The sequence below is a fragment of the Gadus macrocephalus genome, chromosome 19 (assembly GCF_031168955.1).
Source record: "Gadus macrocephalus chromosome 19, ASM3116895v1".
In the NCBI taxonomy this organism is placed as follows: domain Eukaryota; kingdom Metazoa; phylum Chordata; class Actinopteri; order Gadiformes; family Gadidae; genus Gadus; species Gadus macrocephalus.
The window spans coordinates 10,271,149-10,289,645 of record NC_082400.1 but is presented as its reverse complement, the minus strand read 5'-3'; the positions used below and the strand labels follow the sequence as shown (position 1 = coordinate 10,289,645).

At 46.9% G+C, this 18,497-nt stretch overlaps 1 protein-coding gene and 1 long non-coding RNA gene across 2 annotated transcripts; one reads left to right on the top strand and one right to left on the bottom strand.

Moving 5' to 3' along the window:
* Positions 1-164: 164 nt before the first annotated feature.
* Positions 165-18,149, bottom strand: ogdhb (oxoglutarate dehydrogenase b). Its single transcript, XM_060038075.1, has 22 exons — positions 17,913-18,149; positions 16,090-16,281; positions 15,294-15,387; positions 11,852-11,967; positions 11,289-11,443; positions 10,119-10,265; positions 9,657-9,747; positions 9,184-9,363; positions 8,606-8,734; positions 8,047-8,226; positions 7,351-7,503; positions 6,880-6,982; positions 6,587-6,715; positions 5,890-6,040; positions 5,161-5,288; positions 4,439-4,617; positions 3,730-3,801; positions 3,250-3,378; positions 2,889-2,961; positions 2,424-2,587; positions 1,129-1,283; positions 165-973 (listed from the first exon to the last, which is right to left on the bottom strand). Exons 1-22 carry the CDS (start codon positions 18,147-18,149, stop codon positions 853-855), a joined length of 3,078 nt encoding a protein of 1,025 aa, XP_059894058.1. The 3' UTR covers positions 165-852.
* An 8-nt stretch (positions 18,150-18,157) lies between these two features.
* Positions 18,158-18,468, top strand: LOC132447384 (uncharacterized). Its single transcript, XR_009523073.1, has 2 exons — positions 18,158-18,294; positions 18,431-18,468. It is a non-coding gene; the product is annotated as an uncharacterized LOC132447384 (long non-coding RNA).
* The last annotated feature ends 29 nt before the right edge of the window (positions 18,469-18,497 follow it).

Sequence of the window (18,497 nt, the reverse complement as noted above, 5' to 3'; positions counted from 1 at the left end):
GAAGCATCTGGAGTTCATCTCAGAACTCTAAGTGTGTTCTAAGTTTCTTTCATTCAAACAAGGTTAAAACTTTGAAAATCACTGCACATCATACTATAAACTCTCTCTCTCTAACACACACATGCTTAAGTACATATCTACAAAGAAATTATCTTGCAACATCGTTATACGGCATCATTTTTATTTCTCCAAACCCATAAAATAATATAAAAAATAAATAGATTTGATTTTTTTTTATGTCCTTCGGCAGTGAAGATGTTCATAATGATTGTACAGGGAGGTTATTGAACCGTGACTATAATGAAGAGACATAAATTAAATGAGTTGAACAAATTGAATAGCTATCTTCCAGATGTTGAGATTACTTTATTATATCAAATTTAGAAGATTGGCTACTTAGGAATCTTTTATAATTTGTCTATAACAAAATAGTAGAATCTCTGTTCGTTTTTTGAATTAACTAATGAACAAAAAAAATAAAATGAATATTTAAATATATTTAAAGCTAAACGTATTGAGCTTTAAATATAATTATTTGTGCGTTGCTGATAAAATGTGTAAAATATCCAGAAATAAAGGCACTTAATTGGGCTTGGATTTAAAATCATGTAATATGTTTTTCATCACCCAAAATTGCAATGTCATTCTTGTTCCAACAGTAATTAACGCATGCAAAACTTGCATATTTTTCTGAAATGTTGGAAAAGCTACGGCAACAGCCACATCCAAGATCAAGGTCAATGTATACTGTACTACATTCATCAGGTAAAATCCCTTCAATGCCTCCTCTTCATTTGGATAGTATGTTCTCCCTGGTAACAGCCGGAAGAAGCAAATGTACAGCCGCACAGGTCACTGATCCCCCGAGGTCCATGGGAGGTCAAACGCCGTATCCAGGAACCGCTGGAGCTCCGCCAGGTGGGTTTGCTTGTTTCCTGTTGCGGGGGCTGCTGCCGGCCCGCGACCAGCGTACCTACACACACAAATAAAGACACGATGTACCTTCGGACATTCTTTGCTGAATAAATACGATAACTGTGAAAAAGACAGTTCACACCAAAATACAACGATGCGCTAAGGCGAAAAGTGGTCGTCACTTTCCCAAACCAATCGGAACGCGGCACTCACAGAACAGGGCGTGTGCGTGCGACGGCGGTGCGGATGCGAGGCTTAACGTAGTCGTGGTAACCCTGGTTCTTGTGCTCCTCCTGACACCACATCAGGTCGGCGCGGTGGAAGCGCTCCACCTCTCCCTTCACCAGGTCAAAGGGGAACGGGGAGAGCTGGGAGAGAGTGGAGCACACAGCGTGGATCCTCCGTTTACCATGCTGGGACGTGACCAGTGTTTGAAAGAGACATACTGTAGGTGTGAGTGTGTTTAGCCGTTACAAGCCGTTTTTTCAAAACCTGCCTCTTCTGACATCACAAGTGGGCGTGTTCACTTAGATGTGTGCTCGTGGTATAATATGTCACCTTTAAAGACATTGTTTGCATTGTTACATTTATATTTAGGGTATTTAGCAGACGCTTTCATCCAAAGCGACTCACGATGGTTCATACACACATTCACACACCGACAGCGGAGTCAACCATGCCAGGCGACAGCTAGTTTGTTGGAAGCAGTTAGGTTAGGTGCCTTGCTCATGGACACCTTGACACGCTCTGAGGAGCCAGGGAACGCACTAGAAACCTTTTGGTTATGAGGCAACCCGCTATATATCAATAACTAAGCCAACCCCAATTATCACTCACATACTCTTTAAGAATGAATGTGTGGAATGTGTTTCATACACAACAGCTATTACTATTATTAATAGTACGGTACTTCATTAGTTTAGCAGTAGTCATGCCGGCCACTAGGGGGGCCTATTGAGGGGTCCTATGGGCAAGTTTATCCTAAATACCATGGATGATGATATTATATGGAACCAAATAGTCAAAGATTTTCAATTCAAAATGTTTGGATTTAGAATGGTAATATTGAAAACGGGCAGGGATGTCAGAAGACAGTCAGTTATCTGTGCAGACCTGGTTTTGCTTTTTTTTCCCATTTAGTCGGTCTGAGACAGATGTCCAGTAGAGACGCCCAGTGGTTGATAAGCGTAACAGCCGATAGGAAATTAAACAAAGGAAGAATCTATTTATGGATGTTGTCCGTAAGATCCTTTAGTTTAATCAATTAGCTTTTCTATTTGTCACCTTTGGGTCTAGTGTGCAACCATCTCTACAGGGACATGGTTGTCAAAGTTTCACAAACTACTAGCCTACAATGCTATCTTTCCCCTATCTATCCTCCTCTTCCTCTTCCTCCTCTTCCTCCTCCTCCCCCTCCCCCCTCTTCCTCCTCCTCCCCCTCCCCCTCTTCCTCCCCCTCTTCCTCCTCCGTGGTTGGAGATGGAGGAGGAAGGAGGAGTTGTGGTTACCTGTTCAACGCGTACGATGGCCACCTGTTCCTCCATGCCTCTGTGTTTGCGTTCCCGAGCCAGCTCGTAGTAGACCTTCCCTGTGCAGAAGATGATTCTGCGGACCCTGTCTGGGCTTGCTAAGGGGGGCCCCTCTTCTGAAATGATGCGCTTGAACTCAGTGCCTTGGGAACACACACACACACACACACACACACACACACACACACACACACACACAGACACACACACACACAGACGCGCGCGCACACACACACACGCACACACACACACGCACACACACCAATCTACAGTTAGTCACTAGGATTTTTGTAGTGGGTGGAAGTTTATAAGGGCCAAAACAGCAGTAAACAAAGATAATGCTACAAGAGAGACCAGTTGTAACACCGCCTGCTTCCCCCAGAAGCAGCCTTCCCAGTTCGTGCTCCACCACTTTAATTATTTTACGGAGCCCGAAACCCTCACCGGGCAGCATCTGGTCGAAGCTGGACTTTGCCTCCGGGTGCCGCAGCAGAGACTTGGGTGTAAACACGATGAGCTGGGGCCGGAACAAACAAACAAGGGGGAAGAGAACAGAGAAGAAAAACTGCTGAATATAGTTCCACGTTTGACAGGTGACAGGACGATGAAAAGGACATGGCGCAGACCGTAGTGACAATGATGTCCTAGTTAGCCGTTTAGCAGACGCTTTAATCCACAGCGACTGACAGGGGGCTGTAGTGTATCATTAAGGGTCCATAACATAATAACACAACAGGAGTCGGGGCGTCTGGCTTGAGTCTGCCCGAGAGGTGATACTGAATACTGTACGTCGTGGGCTTCTTACAGGCTTTCTTAAGGGCTGCACAATCTGTCTGCGCAGCACGTGGAAGAAGTTGGCCGGGGTGGAGCAGTTGACCACGATCCAGTTACAGTCGTACAGCTGACGCACTGCAAAGTCCTCCGGCGGAAGTTTCTGGAAACATAAGACGATGCTCTAGTCAGACCTCATCAAAACCATGGGAGGAATAACATTAGGTTCCATCGGGAGCAGCAGCCAAACCATACCTCTGCATGCATTATACTTACTCATATATAACAAAGAATGTGTGTGTGTGTGTGTGTGTGTGTGTGTGTGTGTGTGTGTGTGTGTGTGTGTGTGTGTGTGTGTGTGTGTGTGTGTGTGTGTGTGTGTGCGTGCGCGTGTGAGTGTGCGTGTGCATGTGTGCGTGCACGTGTGAGTGTGTGCATGTGTGCGTGCACGTGTGTGTTTGTGTGTGTGCATGTGTGCGTTTATGTGTGCGTCTAAGACCCGCAAGGGACTCACAGGGAAAACATCTTGATCGTCGTTGCACATCTGAAGGAAGCGTTCAGGGCGGGCGGAGGAGTGTTCAGGACCCTGTGGGTCGGGGGGGGGGGGAGAAAGACCTGTCGTCACTTGTATGGAGTGTCTCTGTTCTTTCTCTGTTCTGTCTCTGCCAGGGCAGCATAGCTGCAACCAGGTGGAGCTGACCCTGGCGGTTGGCCAACAGAGCACGAGTACAGGAGTGTGTTGACAGAGCCTGTGTCGTTAAAAGAGGCACAGAGGCAAATCGAACCCCCATCTCTGGGCTAGTACCGCGAATCTCAGCGTTTATAACGGTGTACCTTAACTTAAACCGCCAACAGATCTGTGGAGAAGCTGCACCATCATTTCTCTCAAAATCGTACTGATGAAGAACACAAATCCAAGGTTCTGACGTTTTTTCACGAAATTGGAGTTGACGTTGCAGACTGGTAAACATACCATCTTCTAGCTTTATCTTTGGAAAATAGAGGGACTGACTTGTCTCTGCTAAACGTTTACAAGGATTCTCTCTATTTATTATAGAGAGAATCGTCAGCATACCGATCCCTGCCCAAATTCTAAACAATGAATAAAGTATCTAACAGAAGTCTGGCGAGCCATCACCCGCAACACAGCCACTCCTATTTCAATTCAAGCCATCGGATTGAACCGACCAATAGAAAACCAAAGGGTTGACTTGGGTCCCTACCATGCCCTCCATGCCGTGGGGCAGCAGCAGCACGATGCCGTTCTGCCGGGCCCACTTGGCCTGGCCCGGGCAGATGAACTGGTCGATGATGCACTGGGCTGTGTTGTGGAAGTCTCCGAACTGGGCCTCCCACAGCACCAGGGCGTTGGGGCTGGCCATGGCGAAGCCCAGCTCGAAACCTGGGAGGAAGGCACCCGTAAGAATAGCAAAGGAAACAAGTGCAACTGTCGCTCACACAAGCCCCTCCCACTCGCTCCGATTTGATTAGTCGAGGTGTCGCCAGACGGCTGGATTGAAATGGTAAAACCTTGTAACCCAAACCTCCCAGTAGCATTAAGGTAATGCAAATAGCATGTATTCACCCAATAGAGGGCATGCAATAGCATGCCTTTAATCCATAGAGGGCAATCTAAGTCCATATTAAAAACTCATCATACTGAAAGCTTTTTGCATTCAAGTTGAGATTTGGACCAGTTTCCATCCATAGCTGCCGTCCATAGCTCTTTTTTAGGGTTTGGTTTTCCCTCAACAGAGATATATATTGTATCGACCTCAGACGTTTTGGTAGTTCATCCCACATATGTGGTGGTGCCTAAAAAAATTAAATCGGCTCACCTTCCTTTTTCTGAACAATGTCTTTCCGAAGTGTCTGTACAACATTCCAAATGTCCCATTGGGGACCCAGAAGGTGAGAAAGGGCCTGGGTTTGATCCAGTACTCACCCAGTACCCCGTACTCAGAGAGGGAGCTGTTGCAGACGGTGTAGGGCGCCTGGTCTTTGGCGATGTGGTTCATGGGGATGCAGATGCTCTTGTCCACGTTCTGGTGGTGGAGAACGTGGTGTCGGTGACTGCGGAGCGACGACAACACACGCCACCGGTTACAAGCCAAAGTCACTATTCACTATTTAGCAGAAGTCTGTCGTTTAGCAGAAGTCATGCTAAGTCATTTAGCAGCGACTTACACTGACACAAAATGAACTCGCTCTCGTATTCTTTGAATTGAACCTATTACCGTGTCTCGTCAGATACCCTAACCCCCTTTACTCTCTCCTGCTCTCCCGGAGTGAGTTTCAAGAGATATGCTAGGATCTAACTATGAATATTAATAAATATGGACCCTTTCTTCCAAAGTGCTGCCATGTTCTTAGCTGCAGGGACCCCCTTACAGGGCATGGACCCCCTAACCCAGACACGCTGCACCAGTGGACGGGACCCCAGTGGGAGTGGACCCCCTAACCCAGACACGCTGCACCAGTGGACGGGACCCCAGTGGGAGTGGACCCCCTAACCCAGACACGCTGCACCAGTGGACGGGACCCCAGTGGGAGTGGACCCCCTAACCCAGACACGCTGCACCAGTGGACGGGACCCCAGTGGGAGTGGACCCCCTAACCCAGACACGCTGCACCAGTTAAGACGTACCAGACCGACTACGGAGCCGTGGCTCACCTGAAGGTTCCTCTCTCCGCGTCCTGTCCGCTCAGACGGACGTGGACCCCCTCTTTGAGCAGAGAGCCAAAGGCCATGTACTCGGCCAGGGCCCAGTCACACACGCGCTGCTCCACCATGGCCGCACGCGCCTTCAGGATACGACTGAGGCCTGGTGAAGGAGACGCAGACACACACAATGTAGAATAGACCACCGGGGGCGACCATACTGTTTCTGGTAAGAGGGTAAAGGAGAGGTTATGGGAGGGTACCTCCATGTATGGACCAATGGGGAGCGACCACTGCTGGGAACCATAGTGTAAAGGAGAGGTTATGGGAGGGTACCTCCATGTATAGACCAATGGGGAGCGACCACTGCTGTGAACCATAGTGTAAAGGAGAGGTTATGGGAGGGTACCTCCATGTATGGACCAATGGGGAGCGACCACACTGTGAACCATTGGAGGGTAAGGGAGAGGTTATGGGAGGGTACCCCCATGATTAGACCAATGGGGAGCACCCAATGCTGTGAAGCGTAGGAAAGGTCAAGGAGAGGTTATGGAGGGGTACCTCCGTGTATGGTGAAGGAGAGGTTATGGAGGGGTACCTCCGTGTATGGTGAAGGAGAGGTTATGGAGGGGTACCTCCGTGTATGGTGAAGGAGAGGTTATGGAGGGGTACCTCCGTGTATGGTGAAGGAGAGGTTATGGAGGGGTACCTCCGTGTATGGTGAAGTCCTTGTCGGGTACAGAGGAGGCGATGTTCCCGATGTGGCTCAGGTCCTCCTCACTGATGCCCGTAGAAGGAACGCTCATGCTTTTGGGCTGGCCGTCAAAGGTGAAGAAACCTGCGCACGTACATAGACACACATGCACAACCTAGATTTAGGTTTACATTTTAAAAGATCGGAATTGAGTGTTACAATTACACACAAAAAATACACATATACACGTTCAAAGGGCATCAATTACACAGGGGCAGACACACACACACACACACACGGGAGCCTACCGGGCCAGGGTGAATCCAGCCAGTGGTTGACGTGCAGGATCTTCTCGTCTTTGGAGCGAGTGTAAGCATCTTCACACACTTTGTCGTACTCTGCTACCATTTCCTGCAGACAGAAAATAAAAACCAAGACCAACCATTGTCATCCAGTAATAGTCCAGCTTTTACTTTTGCTACTTTAATTCTTTATTGGAAATGCAGTTACTGTTTCCGACCAGCATTTGCTACAGATGTATACTTAGAGGAGGAAGGAGGGTAGATGGAGGATATACATGCATATATATATATATATATATATATATATATATATATATATATATATTCTATGTTTTAGTGGCTAATTTTGACATTAACAATGCTGGAAATTATCAAAAATAGATATCAATATTTATGAAAATGTTCCTTGGTCTGAAAAAAACTAAATATGAAATAAGCGAAGAAATGTTAAGAAGGGGAAGAAGAGTGGGTCTTGACCTCATACTCCTGACTGGTGACCACCCCTTCAGAGATGAGGGCTGTGGCGTACTTCTGCAGGACTCCTTTCTGCTGCTTGATCTTCTTGTACATCAGCGGCTGGGTGAACATGGGCTCGTCCATCTCGTTGTGGCCGTTGCGTCTGTAACAAACCTACACATGTGTTTTATAATCAGTGTCAAAGGATTAAGATCTTCCCTTGCAGTAGGCAGTAGAGCAGCAGCATTGGTCCCATGAATCACACGGATAGGTTGTTGAGATGTTACACATTGGACCAGTCTATGTAGCGCCATCTTTTATTTTTTATTCTCATATTTATTGTAATTTTATCATTTTTAGTTTAGTTTGTGGTTGAACTGCACTATTTGCTGCTTTAACCACACATTACACACATTATCTAGATTTACCTTTGGGGATTCATTAATTGTCGTTATCTACAAGAAGAAACAGTCACACAAAGAAATTGGGGTAATTGAAATGCATTTTGTCCAAACTTAGACGACAGAGAAGGCAAAATCTTAGCCTTCATCAAGATTTTTCCGGGATATTTTTTAAGTAAAATTAAAACAATCTCAAATATTATTTTGGACAAATCATGTTGATGGAGGCGGGGATCTGTAGGTGCTTGATCTGCGAACACAGACTCGGCCGGGCACTGGCGACCTCTCCTGGTTCAGGAACCCGGCCTCCACTCACCAGGTCCACCACCACGTCCTTGTGGAAGGTGTTCCTCCAATCGGCCGCCACCTTGCAGACGTACACCACCGCCTCGGGGTCGTCGGCGTTGACGTGGAAGATGGGGGCGTTGACCACGCGCGCCACGTCGGTGGGGTAGGCGGAGGAGCGCGCCATGCGGGGGTCCGTGGTGAAGCCGATCTGACGGAGGCGGGGACAAGAGATGGAGGGACGAGCGGAAGATGAGTGGATCAGGAGTGTCAGATCCATCCTCCAGTAAGTGAACGTTTTTTTTGGTTTATTTTGTTAATTTTGTGTGTTTTATGTCCATTTTCCTGTTATACATTAAGCATATGTTTTATGTGTAATGGGTCATTTTATCTTTCGACTCGTACAAAGATGTGTGTAAGGTTATTTTAGTTATTCTGGTTATAGTTCCTTTTGGTGCGTCTGTTAACATCGGCCTATGGTCGACAGATGCAAAATAGCCATTTTGGCACTGCCCATGTCTGAATAAACCTCAAAATAAAATAAATAAACCCTCCCCTGTGACGTGGAAGGTGTTGGAGGTGGGCTCTACCTGGTTGTTGACCACAACGTGGATGGTGCCGTGGGTGGTGTAGGAGGGCAGGTCGGACAGGTGGAAGGTCTCGTAGACGACACCCTGACCGGCGAAGGCCGCGTCGCCGTGCAGCAGGATGGACATCACCTGGGAGAGCCAATCAGAACCAAGGAGCCAATTAGAATAGGAACAGGACTGACGGAGGGAGGGAGGGAGAGAGGGAGGGGGAGAGAGAGAGAGAGAGAGAGAGAGAGAGATAGAGAGATAGAGAGAGAGAGAGAGAGAGAGAGAGAGAGAGAGAGAGAGAGAGAGAGAGAGAGAGAGAGAGAGAGAGTCTCCTGAATGGCAACATGGAGGAGATCTCCCTTGAGTAGGGTCAATTGCTGGTTTAGCCAGCCAGGTTAAACCCCACCTAGCCCCAGAGTACAATGAGCCTGCCCTAAGCCAGGTCAGGCTGCTTAAACCAGCCATCATCCCCCACACACTCCCATAATGACCTATCTTCAATATTTGTGGTTTGATTGGATTTCCATAGATTCTGAAACTGCGGTGTACACAGGACCCACGTGTCCATAACACAGATGTGGTGAACCCACCCTCTTGCCCTCGGTGTCCCCGCAGTAGAACTGCTCGGCCTTGGTCTTCCCCTGGACCACGGGGTCCACTGCCTCCAGGTGGGAGGGGTTAGCCATGAGTGACAGGGTGATCTCCCTATCGGTCACTCGGTTCATCCTCCGGTGGTACATCCCCAGGTGATATTTCACGTCACCAGAACCCTACAAGAGGAGAAGGGGAAGAGAGAGACATAAAGTTTTATTGATATATTTATAGATACTTTTATTGAACAATCGTTGAAATGGCACAATGCACAATGGCACAGAGAAACATTACAAATAAACAATAAAGAATATATAGATCTGCCGTAATTGTATAAACTTCAACAACTTTGTCCTAATAGGAGAAATATAGTTTAAATCAAATTTGGACACCAAATTAAAAATACAGAGCAGAAAATTGACCAGTAATATGTGGAGAGATTGCACTGAAAACTATACTGAAATATTCAGACTTCGTCTGCAGCCTCCAGCTTAGAGTCAAACTGGCAGAAGATCTGGTCCAGCTCCGTGCGGATCACATTGGCCAACACGTTCAGCCTTCCTCTGGAGGGGAGAGGACAAACGTTTAGCAGAGAGAAGAGACCAGGCCGAAGGACCGACTGGACAACACCGGCGTCAACGTTTGTCACAGGTCATTGTGAAAAGTACATACTTTCACTTATAATCAAGCATGTTGACCTTTCCCCGTCACTGCTCACTTCATTCTCACTGCAAGACTACAATGGATACTACCACTACTGTGTAGTTATTATTTCATTTAAGATATGAGATATGGAATCTCTAGAGCTCCGTGTGACTCTACAGACAGTGGCTCAGTCAATCTATACATTTCCAGGTATGTACCAGGAGATGCCTAGACTCAGCATATGTTCCTCCGTTTGCTGTCACGACACTCATGCTGTGGCGGTGTTCACCTGTGGGGCATGCCCATGATGACGCTGTCCACGCCCCTCCCGCTGGACACGTCGATCAGGGTCTTCAGGGCGGGGATCAGCGCCTCGCAGCCCTCCAGGCCGAAGCGCTTCTCCGACGACCACTTCCTCTGCAGGAACTCCTCGAACCTGGGGGGCCGCAGGGGGACAGGGCCTCCTCAGTGGGGGCCTTCAGGGGCCTTCTCCGTGGAGGCCTTCAGGGGCCACCGCTGCACAATGGCTGCCTAGTATACATGTGTCTGTTGTTTTTTTTAAATAGTTTTTTGCAAAATTATTTTCTTTTTTTATTCTCCTATGATTTTGCTGCAACCCAATTTTCCGTCTGGGATTAAAAAAGGTGCTCTCATGTTTTCCAGAGACTCTTCTGGTATATTACGTATATGTGATATTAATATAACATTCATAATCCATATACTCTACTATTAAGTGATATTAATATAACATTCACATTGATATTACGTAAACTCTACTATTATGTGATATTAATATAACATTCATCATTATATGAACTATACTATATTATCATGTAATATTTATACAAAATTCATATTGATATAACATATACTCATATATTATGTTATATACTATATGAACGGAGGCGAGCCAACTTAGTTGGCTCACTCACATGTGTTTTACATAGTTACATAAGAGTAAACCAGGTAGAAAGAACTGCTGTGTTTGGCAAGAAAGACCAGTTCAGCAGCTTGAACATGTTTGAAATTCAGTTCTTTACTAGCACGACAGGGAAAAGCAAAGAGGGAGAATTTTAAAAAGGTTGCATCCAATTTTTTAAAGGTAGAATTCATTACCGTTGTACAAAAGCATATATGAAAAGGTACCTGGGATATTATATTCATTATATTTATCGATGCCTACATTTACCAGATTGCAAGGTAAATATAGGTCGAACCAGCATTTGTTTAACTTTTATTGTTCTGACAACTAATAGGCAGAATCGAAACTAGGCCTTCAGTACCGAGGTCATTTTGAAACCGAGAATGACATATAACATATACTTGCATACAAACTAGTTCTAGTGTTCTAATCCATCCTTGTTTTGGTCTAGTCATCCCAGGCCAAGACGTGTCTGTGATGACCAGCACATACCTGACAGGACCAGGATGTGTGTGTGGGCCAGGACTTTAGACACACCTTGTGGAGCGCACCATTCTGGCCAGCAGGGTCCTCTTCTCCTCCACACTGAAGTGCATGGCCCCGGGCCGCTCAAACCTCTCCCTGATCCACTGGCACTGCTCCATGTTATTGATGAACATGAACTCTACGCCGATCTGCTGGCAGTACGCCATCTGGAGGGGGGGGGGGAATGAGACGGAGGAGGGGGTGGAGGATGAGGGGAGAGACAAGAAGAAGAAGAAGAAGGAGAGGATGGAGGAGGATGGGAGAGAAGGAGAGGTAGGAGGAGAAGGAGGAGGGGTTGGAGGATGAGGGGGGAGACAAGAAGAAGAAGAAGAAGAAGAAGAAGGAGAAGATGGAGGAGGATGGGAGAGAAGGAGAAGGAGGAGAGCTAGGAGAAGAAGAGAGAAGAGCAAAGAGGAGGAGGAGAAGGAGGAAGAGGCAAAGACAACAACAATGAGAGAGGAGATTGAGAGGAAAGGTCAGTGGTCAACATCTCATAGGATCTGGTGTCCACCAACAGGAGGAACCTGCTGGGTGTTCTTCAGGCAGTCGGGCAGTAAGTAGGTCATGGACCGTACCTCCAGGCGGTGTATGATCTCCCTGAGAGGCAGAGCACTCTCATCCCCCCCGATGAAGGTGGTAGTGGGCAGCCGGAACACCTTGTCCAGGTCGGACTCCAGCAGGCCGTAGAACCCTGGGGGCAGAAGAGCCCCGGGCTGTTTACTAAGAGGAGAGCTCACTGCTTCATACACGCCCACGGAAATGATGATGACTGACACCAACCAAGTCAAAATGGTCATCTTTTTGACTTAGTGTAAGTCAAAAAGTCAATCTACGTTAGAGGGGGATAAACGTATCTACTTTCATTGACTGTGCAGCACTATGTTGGGGTGCACTAATACATGTATATTTATATGTATATATCATTTAAATATATGTATTTTTGGGCTTTATATTACCATGGGAATCAAACACCCAACCCCCTGACACACATTCTGTACCGTACTGGTTCAAAGTCAAAGTACTTTATCCATCAACTGCACAGTATAACACAGGGTCAATATTAACAGTGACATTCTAAGAACATGGCAGCAAACAACGTGCAGTTGGCCGAGAACCATATCGACGCCATACAGGACTACATACATCATATCACATGGTCCACTTGACCTTTGGCGAGCCCAAAGGGCCTGACGTCCTCCCGCACGACAAGTTAAGCAATAAAGCTGACACTGCCCTGTGGTGTTGAGCTGGGATACTGTCATCATTGTGTTAGGGGGAGGGGGGGGCGCATTTGAGTGTTGCACAAGAGAACTTTAGCCCGGCTATCCCTGAATCTATGGAGGGACACAGAGCAGCACAGTGGTGGTGTCGTCACTCTGTAATCTAATCAAAGCGTGGACTTCCACTCAAGTCCACGCTGAGATAAAACTGTAAACCGGCTGTCTGATTCCTTTCGACCAATCAAAGGTCACGATCAAAGGTTGGGGACTCAGGAAAAAAACACATGCCCTCCCCTCGGGATGAGGCTTATGTAAATCATAAGTTGCGTTCAATAACGCTTGAGCTTGTCTATTCGTCTCGTCTTGCCCATCTATTTCAGGAAAGAGTTCTGCAGAGAAAGATTTCAAATTCTAGCTGGCCAGGGGAACTGAATGTGATAGTCTGCTTTCAGTTCCCCCAGTCAGCTAGCATTTAGCATAAAGATCGCGGCTAACTGAAAAAGGCTCATAACACGGCGAGGGGGGTTAAGGGTTAGATTCCAGTGTGGGCCACCTCGAACAATGGTAGCCCACAGTGTTCTAAGACGGTTTCTATAAAATTGCTCACCAAAAGGCTTTATTATTTATATTTTCTTCGTGGAAATCAAACCTGCCGCCTTGGGGTACCTCTTGCAGACAGTTTATAGAGATAGTATGAGAACAACAGCCAACTCTTGACCCCTGGAGATCCACACGGATACACAGAGGGCTTTTAACACACTCCCATGGCCAATCAGACAGTGATGTGACACCTACACACAAAGCTGTTGTCCAAGCCCTCTGTGGGCGGCCGTGACTCGGTGACCTGGCTCACCCCGCCAAGGCCCTAGCTCAGAAAGAGCAGGCTGAACCCTACCAAGGCCTTTATGATGCTCTATTGTGGAAGCATCCTATTAGAAATCACAACAATAACCCTCTTTTGTAGTTCGGGCCCCAACTCTTTCGAGAGTACAATGCGAGCATGTTCTGTGGAGATATGTTGTAAAGGGACATAAACTCACGTGCACACGTGCACTCACACGCCCACTCAGAGACCATCCCACACACATTCAGACACACAGGCACACACACACACACACACACACACACACACACACACACACACACACACACACACACACACAAATTCGTGCACACACAAACACAGATGCACACACACACATACATCACACACACACACACACATATATAAGCAGAAATATATGCACAAGGTCAAAGTACAACAATTTCCATGCTTTGTCCCTATTATAAAAAGGGTATGAGTGTCCCACCTCCTGAATAGCTTCAATTAAAGGGGACGATTATTCAATAAAGCTTGATGACATGGAGCTCTAAACAAATGTTTAGACCAGAAGAGACTCATCATCGGGAACCATATCACCTGGTTGTTCTTTAATAGGTAGGTTATAAAATATAAACCATATCTCCCTTGGAGGTGATAAGCCCTTCCAAAGAAATAGACAAGAGCAGAATAAGAAGCCTCAGGGGATCATCCTGCACTGTGGGCCTTTCCCCTGGGTGTTTTTTTCGGCCTCTTGGGTCATCGGGGTACCGTCTAAATCCGAACCCTTACCCTAAAGCTAAATGCTTACATTAAAACCAAACTCTACACTAAAAACTAAGGGTGCACTCACACTAGGCAAAGTTGCCCTGTACCGTACTCAAGTATGACTGCGCTTTCTCCACAGAGACAATGCAGCGATATGATCATGAACAGTTCTAACTGGAGAGAAAGTTAAAGCCACGAGCTGCTGATCATGTGAGAGAAGGTGATGTAGTCGTATTAAACAAAGACGTTGAAGATGGTGCAATCTACGAGAGAGACGTCCTTTGCACTTGTAAATAGTTAATCGCGTTTGTAGCCTTACGCCCAGACGTCAACTTATTCTTGCATGCGGGTGTCTTCATTCATAAAAAAATCAAAACTTTAGGGAGAATGCAAATTATTTGTAAAGAGGTCTAGACTCCGTGCGCAGCCCCGCCTTCCCCAGTGAGCCAAGAAAGCCCGCGCAGTGACGAATGGGGGATTTTTGATCAAGCATTCAACTTCGCTACCGCAGCAACGTGAACCCACTCGTGAACCGCTGGCCTTCCTGTTGATTGTTTACTGGGACAGAAGAGTCGCATGGACTACACGTCGTCCAGCTCAGGTTGCGTATCTGTGCGTGTGCGCGTGTCGGCTCATTAGCATCTGTACCGTGGCCTGAGCACACCTCTCCTCTCTAAGTGTACTCAGGCCACGGAATTGAACTGTACTTGAGTACGGATGGCGTGCTCACGCTAGCCAAACGATGGGCACGGTACAGATGGCCTAGTGTGAGTGCGCCCTAAGAGTAGAACCAAATCCTAACCGTAAAACCTAAACCTTAAAAAAAACGTCAACCGTAATACCAAACCCTAAAACAAAACTAGTAAAACCCAACCCTCAAACCCCACCAAGAACCGAAAAAACCCTAGAACCGAAAACAAAACCTTAAACCCAACCCATTGGATCCACCAAACCCTAAACCTTAATTCAAACCCTAAATCCTAACGTTTACTCTATTGCCGACCCCAGCAGCTGAAAGGGCCTGGGTTCGAAACCCAATGTCGGACTGAAGGCCACCTAAAACCTAACCCTTACTCTATTGATAACCCCAGCAGCTGAAAGGTCCTTGGTTCGAAACCCAATACCTCCTTGAGCAGGACACCCTAGCCCCTAGCGCCTGCAGCTGAACGGCCAGACAGGAAACAGGAAGCAGCTGAAGGTTAGGCTCACCTACGTTCTGGAAGCCCACTTTACACGGAGCGTCGTCAAAGTCTACGCAGCTGATCTCTAGAGGGTCCAGCTTGGCTATGTGGTGTCCACGAACCTACACACACACACACACACACACACACACACACACACCCAATCACACACAGACATTTACATTTAGGGAATTTAGCAGACAATTTTATCCAAAGCGACTTACAATAAGTACATTTGTGACAGGAAGTGGAACAATATATTGCTGTTTGCTGTTAGGCGAACAGAAATCTTTTTTTGCTTTTTAAATATACCATCAATCAATGTCCTACAAGAGACATCGTGCTCTGAAGCCGGCGCTGTTCCGGTTCATGTCCAAACAAGCATTGTTAAACAGTCTAGATTAGCAGAACAAACAAGCCACCAAAGAGAACTAAGAGAGAACACACTAATAGTGTAGAGTTTCAGTTATCGTTCCACGTCTCCGCATCGCGATGACCACGCCGACTCCTCGACGCGGACGCCGTGAAGCTGTCGTGAACCTGTCTTGGTTCTGAGTCGGCTTTAAGTGAACATCCCTTGCTGCTGTGTCGCCTCGGCGCAAGGATAACATTGGGCGCACGTCAGGCCCTTGCGCTGGCCGCAAGGACGTAATGGGTCCGTAAACCCCCTTGTTTTGCGTCGACGTGGAACCATGACTAAGCCTTTACTTCTAATTTCACGGCTATGACTGCGAGTACGACAGACCACCTGTCTGGAGGTGGGTGGTGTAGGTGGTGCAGGTGGTGCAGGTGGTGCAGGTGGGTGCAGGTGAGTACCAGTCTACCTGGTAGGCCCGTATGAGGGACTGGACGGCCAGGTGATCTTCAATCAGCTTCTCCACGTCGGGCCGGGCCCCCACCACGGACTTGGCCCCGCCGGCCGGGACCTGGCAGGGGCCGGAGAGGCCGGGGGGGCTCTGGTAGGCCGCCCCGGGGGGAACCCCAGCGTTGGCGTTCCGGAAGAATACGTCCCAGGACTGAATAGATGAAGGGGGCGGAACGTGGGAATGTCAGGAAAGATATTTTTTTTTAAGATAAGGACGTTTTAAATGTTGAATAAATGAAAAGCATTTCTTTATAATTGCTGAAACTTTCTCCCCGGACCCATCTCATTAGTTATTAACCTTAACCTTTAGGTATTTGATATTCAGAATATTATTCACCAGCTGGTTAGTTTCCAGAAGACATAATTACTTGTCATGTGTCGAATCAGATAGAGTACATTGAGAACCCCTGTTCTAGGTGAACGGCCATTCCTCTGTTTATAATACAATTTAGATACTCAGTTTTAAGATCTGACTAAATTAACTGTGGTGACCAAATTGTTTAGCACTTCAGAGTACATAATAATCGTGATTTTAGCTGTGTTGTCCTTCATTAAGGACATGGTACAGCAGCATCGGTTTCTAATGGATGCACAGTATGTATGATGGTGTATGTCCTCATGGTTTATAACAGGTATTTATTTGTTTCTTGCTTGATTCATCTGTTATGTTTGCTGGATTTTATTTTAGGTTTTTGTGCATTGATACTTATATTTGCAGTTCGGCTGCTGACAAAAACAAGAACATAGAGCATTTATGAGAGCATACACACACACACACACACACACACACACACACACACACACACACACACACACACACACACACACACACACACACACACACACACACACACACACACCTTGGATCTATGGCTCTAATCTAGAGGATGTTATTTACTTAATTCACACACACACAGACACACAAAGACACACACACACACACACACACACACACACACACACACACACACACACACACACACACACACACACACACACACACACACACACACACACACACACACCTTGGCTCTATGGCTCTAATCTGAAAGAAAGTTATTTAATTAATGCGCGAGAACATGATGACAAGATTGAAGTTGCCATGGTGACACAAAGCCCTCGCCTGTAGTTTGTTTAGAAACACTTGTAATAGCACAGTAACGCATACCCTGTAAACTGTTAAATCATTATTAGACCAAATGATTAATGTGTCGAAGTGATTGTTTTATGAATGAATTCAAGTTAGCCACTGAGGGAAAGCAGGTGATGTTCTTCAATACGATTACAGGGGCCGTATTAGTAGTATGATTGCCTGGAGTTTTATTTTGTTTTTTAAATGTAGGCCTGCTACTTCAATTGTGAAAGGAGGTGTGTGTGTGTGTGTGTGTGTGTGTGTGTGTGTGTGTGTGTGTGTGTGTGTGTGTGTGTGTGTGTGTGTGTGTGTGTGTGTGTGTGTGTGTGTGTGTGTGTGTGTGTGTGTGTGTGCGTGTGTGGTGTGTGTGCTGCTGCCAAATGTTTACTTAAACCCCTCGACTGGTCATCGGCTGACCCTTCTACCTTGATGCGCTTGCATGAGCCAATTTGACTTGAATTCTGAATTCAGATTTTGACCCTTGCCTCAGTGGATATTGCACACACACACACACACACACACACACACACACACAATTCTATTAGTGCTGACTCAGCTCTCGACAGAAAGACGGAGACCACTCAAAGTGACACTACACACACACACACACACACATTACGTTTCTCAAACAGACTCGCGCGTGCACTTGCCTTGTGCACGTTCCCGGGATTCTCGAGCCACGCAAAGTACATTTCCTCCACATAGTTGGAGCTGGTTCCGTTCAGGAAAGGTTCGGCTGCCCCGGGCGCCTCCAGGCGTCGCGCGGACGGAAACGTTCGTAGTGCCCGTTCCCCTGGCCCCCCCTGCACGGGCTGGGACGCACACCTGGCGGTCTGGAGAGCAGCCATCGGCCGGAGCCTGGCTATGGTAGTCCTTAAATGTTGCATTCTCTTAAACGGCCGAATAATTAGCAGCAGTAGCCAGTTCAAAGAATAGTTCCACGGATGAGAGTCGTGGTTTCTCTTGGCGGGTGGGTTTTCGAAGTTTGTCCTTTCTGCTTTAATTTCGTTTGCCCCGACGCTCAACCTGAAAGTTGGAAAACGCCAATAACAATCATACTTAATGCATCAGAACATAGCCTTCTAAAGTCACGACAAAAGTCCTTTGCAAACTCCCTGAGATATTAATGAATACTTTACTTTTGGTTTGGGAACTTACCTTTATAGAGGAATAGAGGAGCCTATAGCAACACTCCCTCCGAAAGCCGCATTATGCGAGCAGGTGAAAGAAAAATA

What these genes read in the sequence shown, in the direction of transcription:
- ogdhb (XM_060038075.1), bottom strand. Translation starts at nt 18,149, where the DNA reads ATGCAACATTTAAGGACTACCATAGCCAGGCTCCGGCCGATGGCTGCT. An exon ending in GGACTTCACCATACACGGAG is followed by an intron (nt 6,041 to 6,586) that starts GTACCCCTCCAT and finishes CTCCTTCACCAG; the next exon opens with GCCTCAGTCGTATCCTGAAG. An exon ending in GCGGAGAGAGGAACCTTCAG is followed by an intron (nt 5,289 to 5,889) that starts GTGAGCCACGGC and finishes GTCGCTCCGCAG; the next exon opens with TCACCGACACCACGTTCTCC.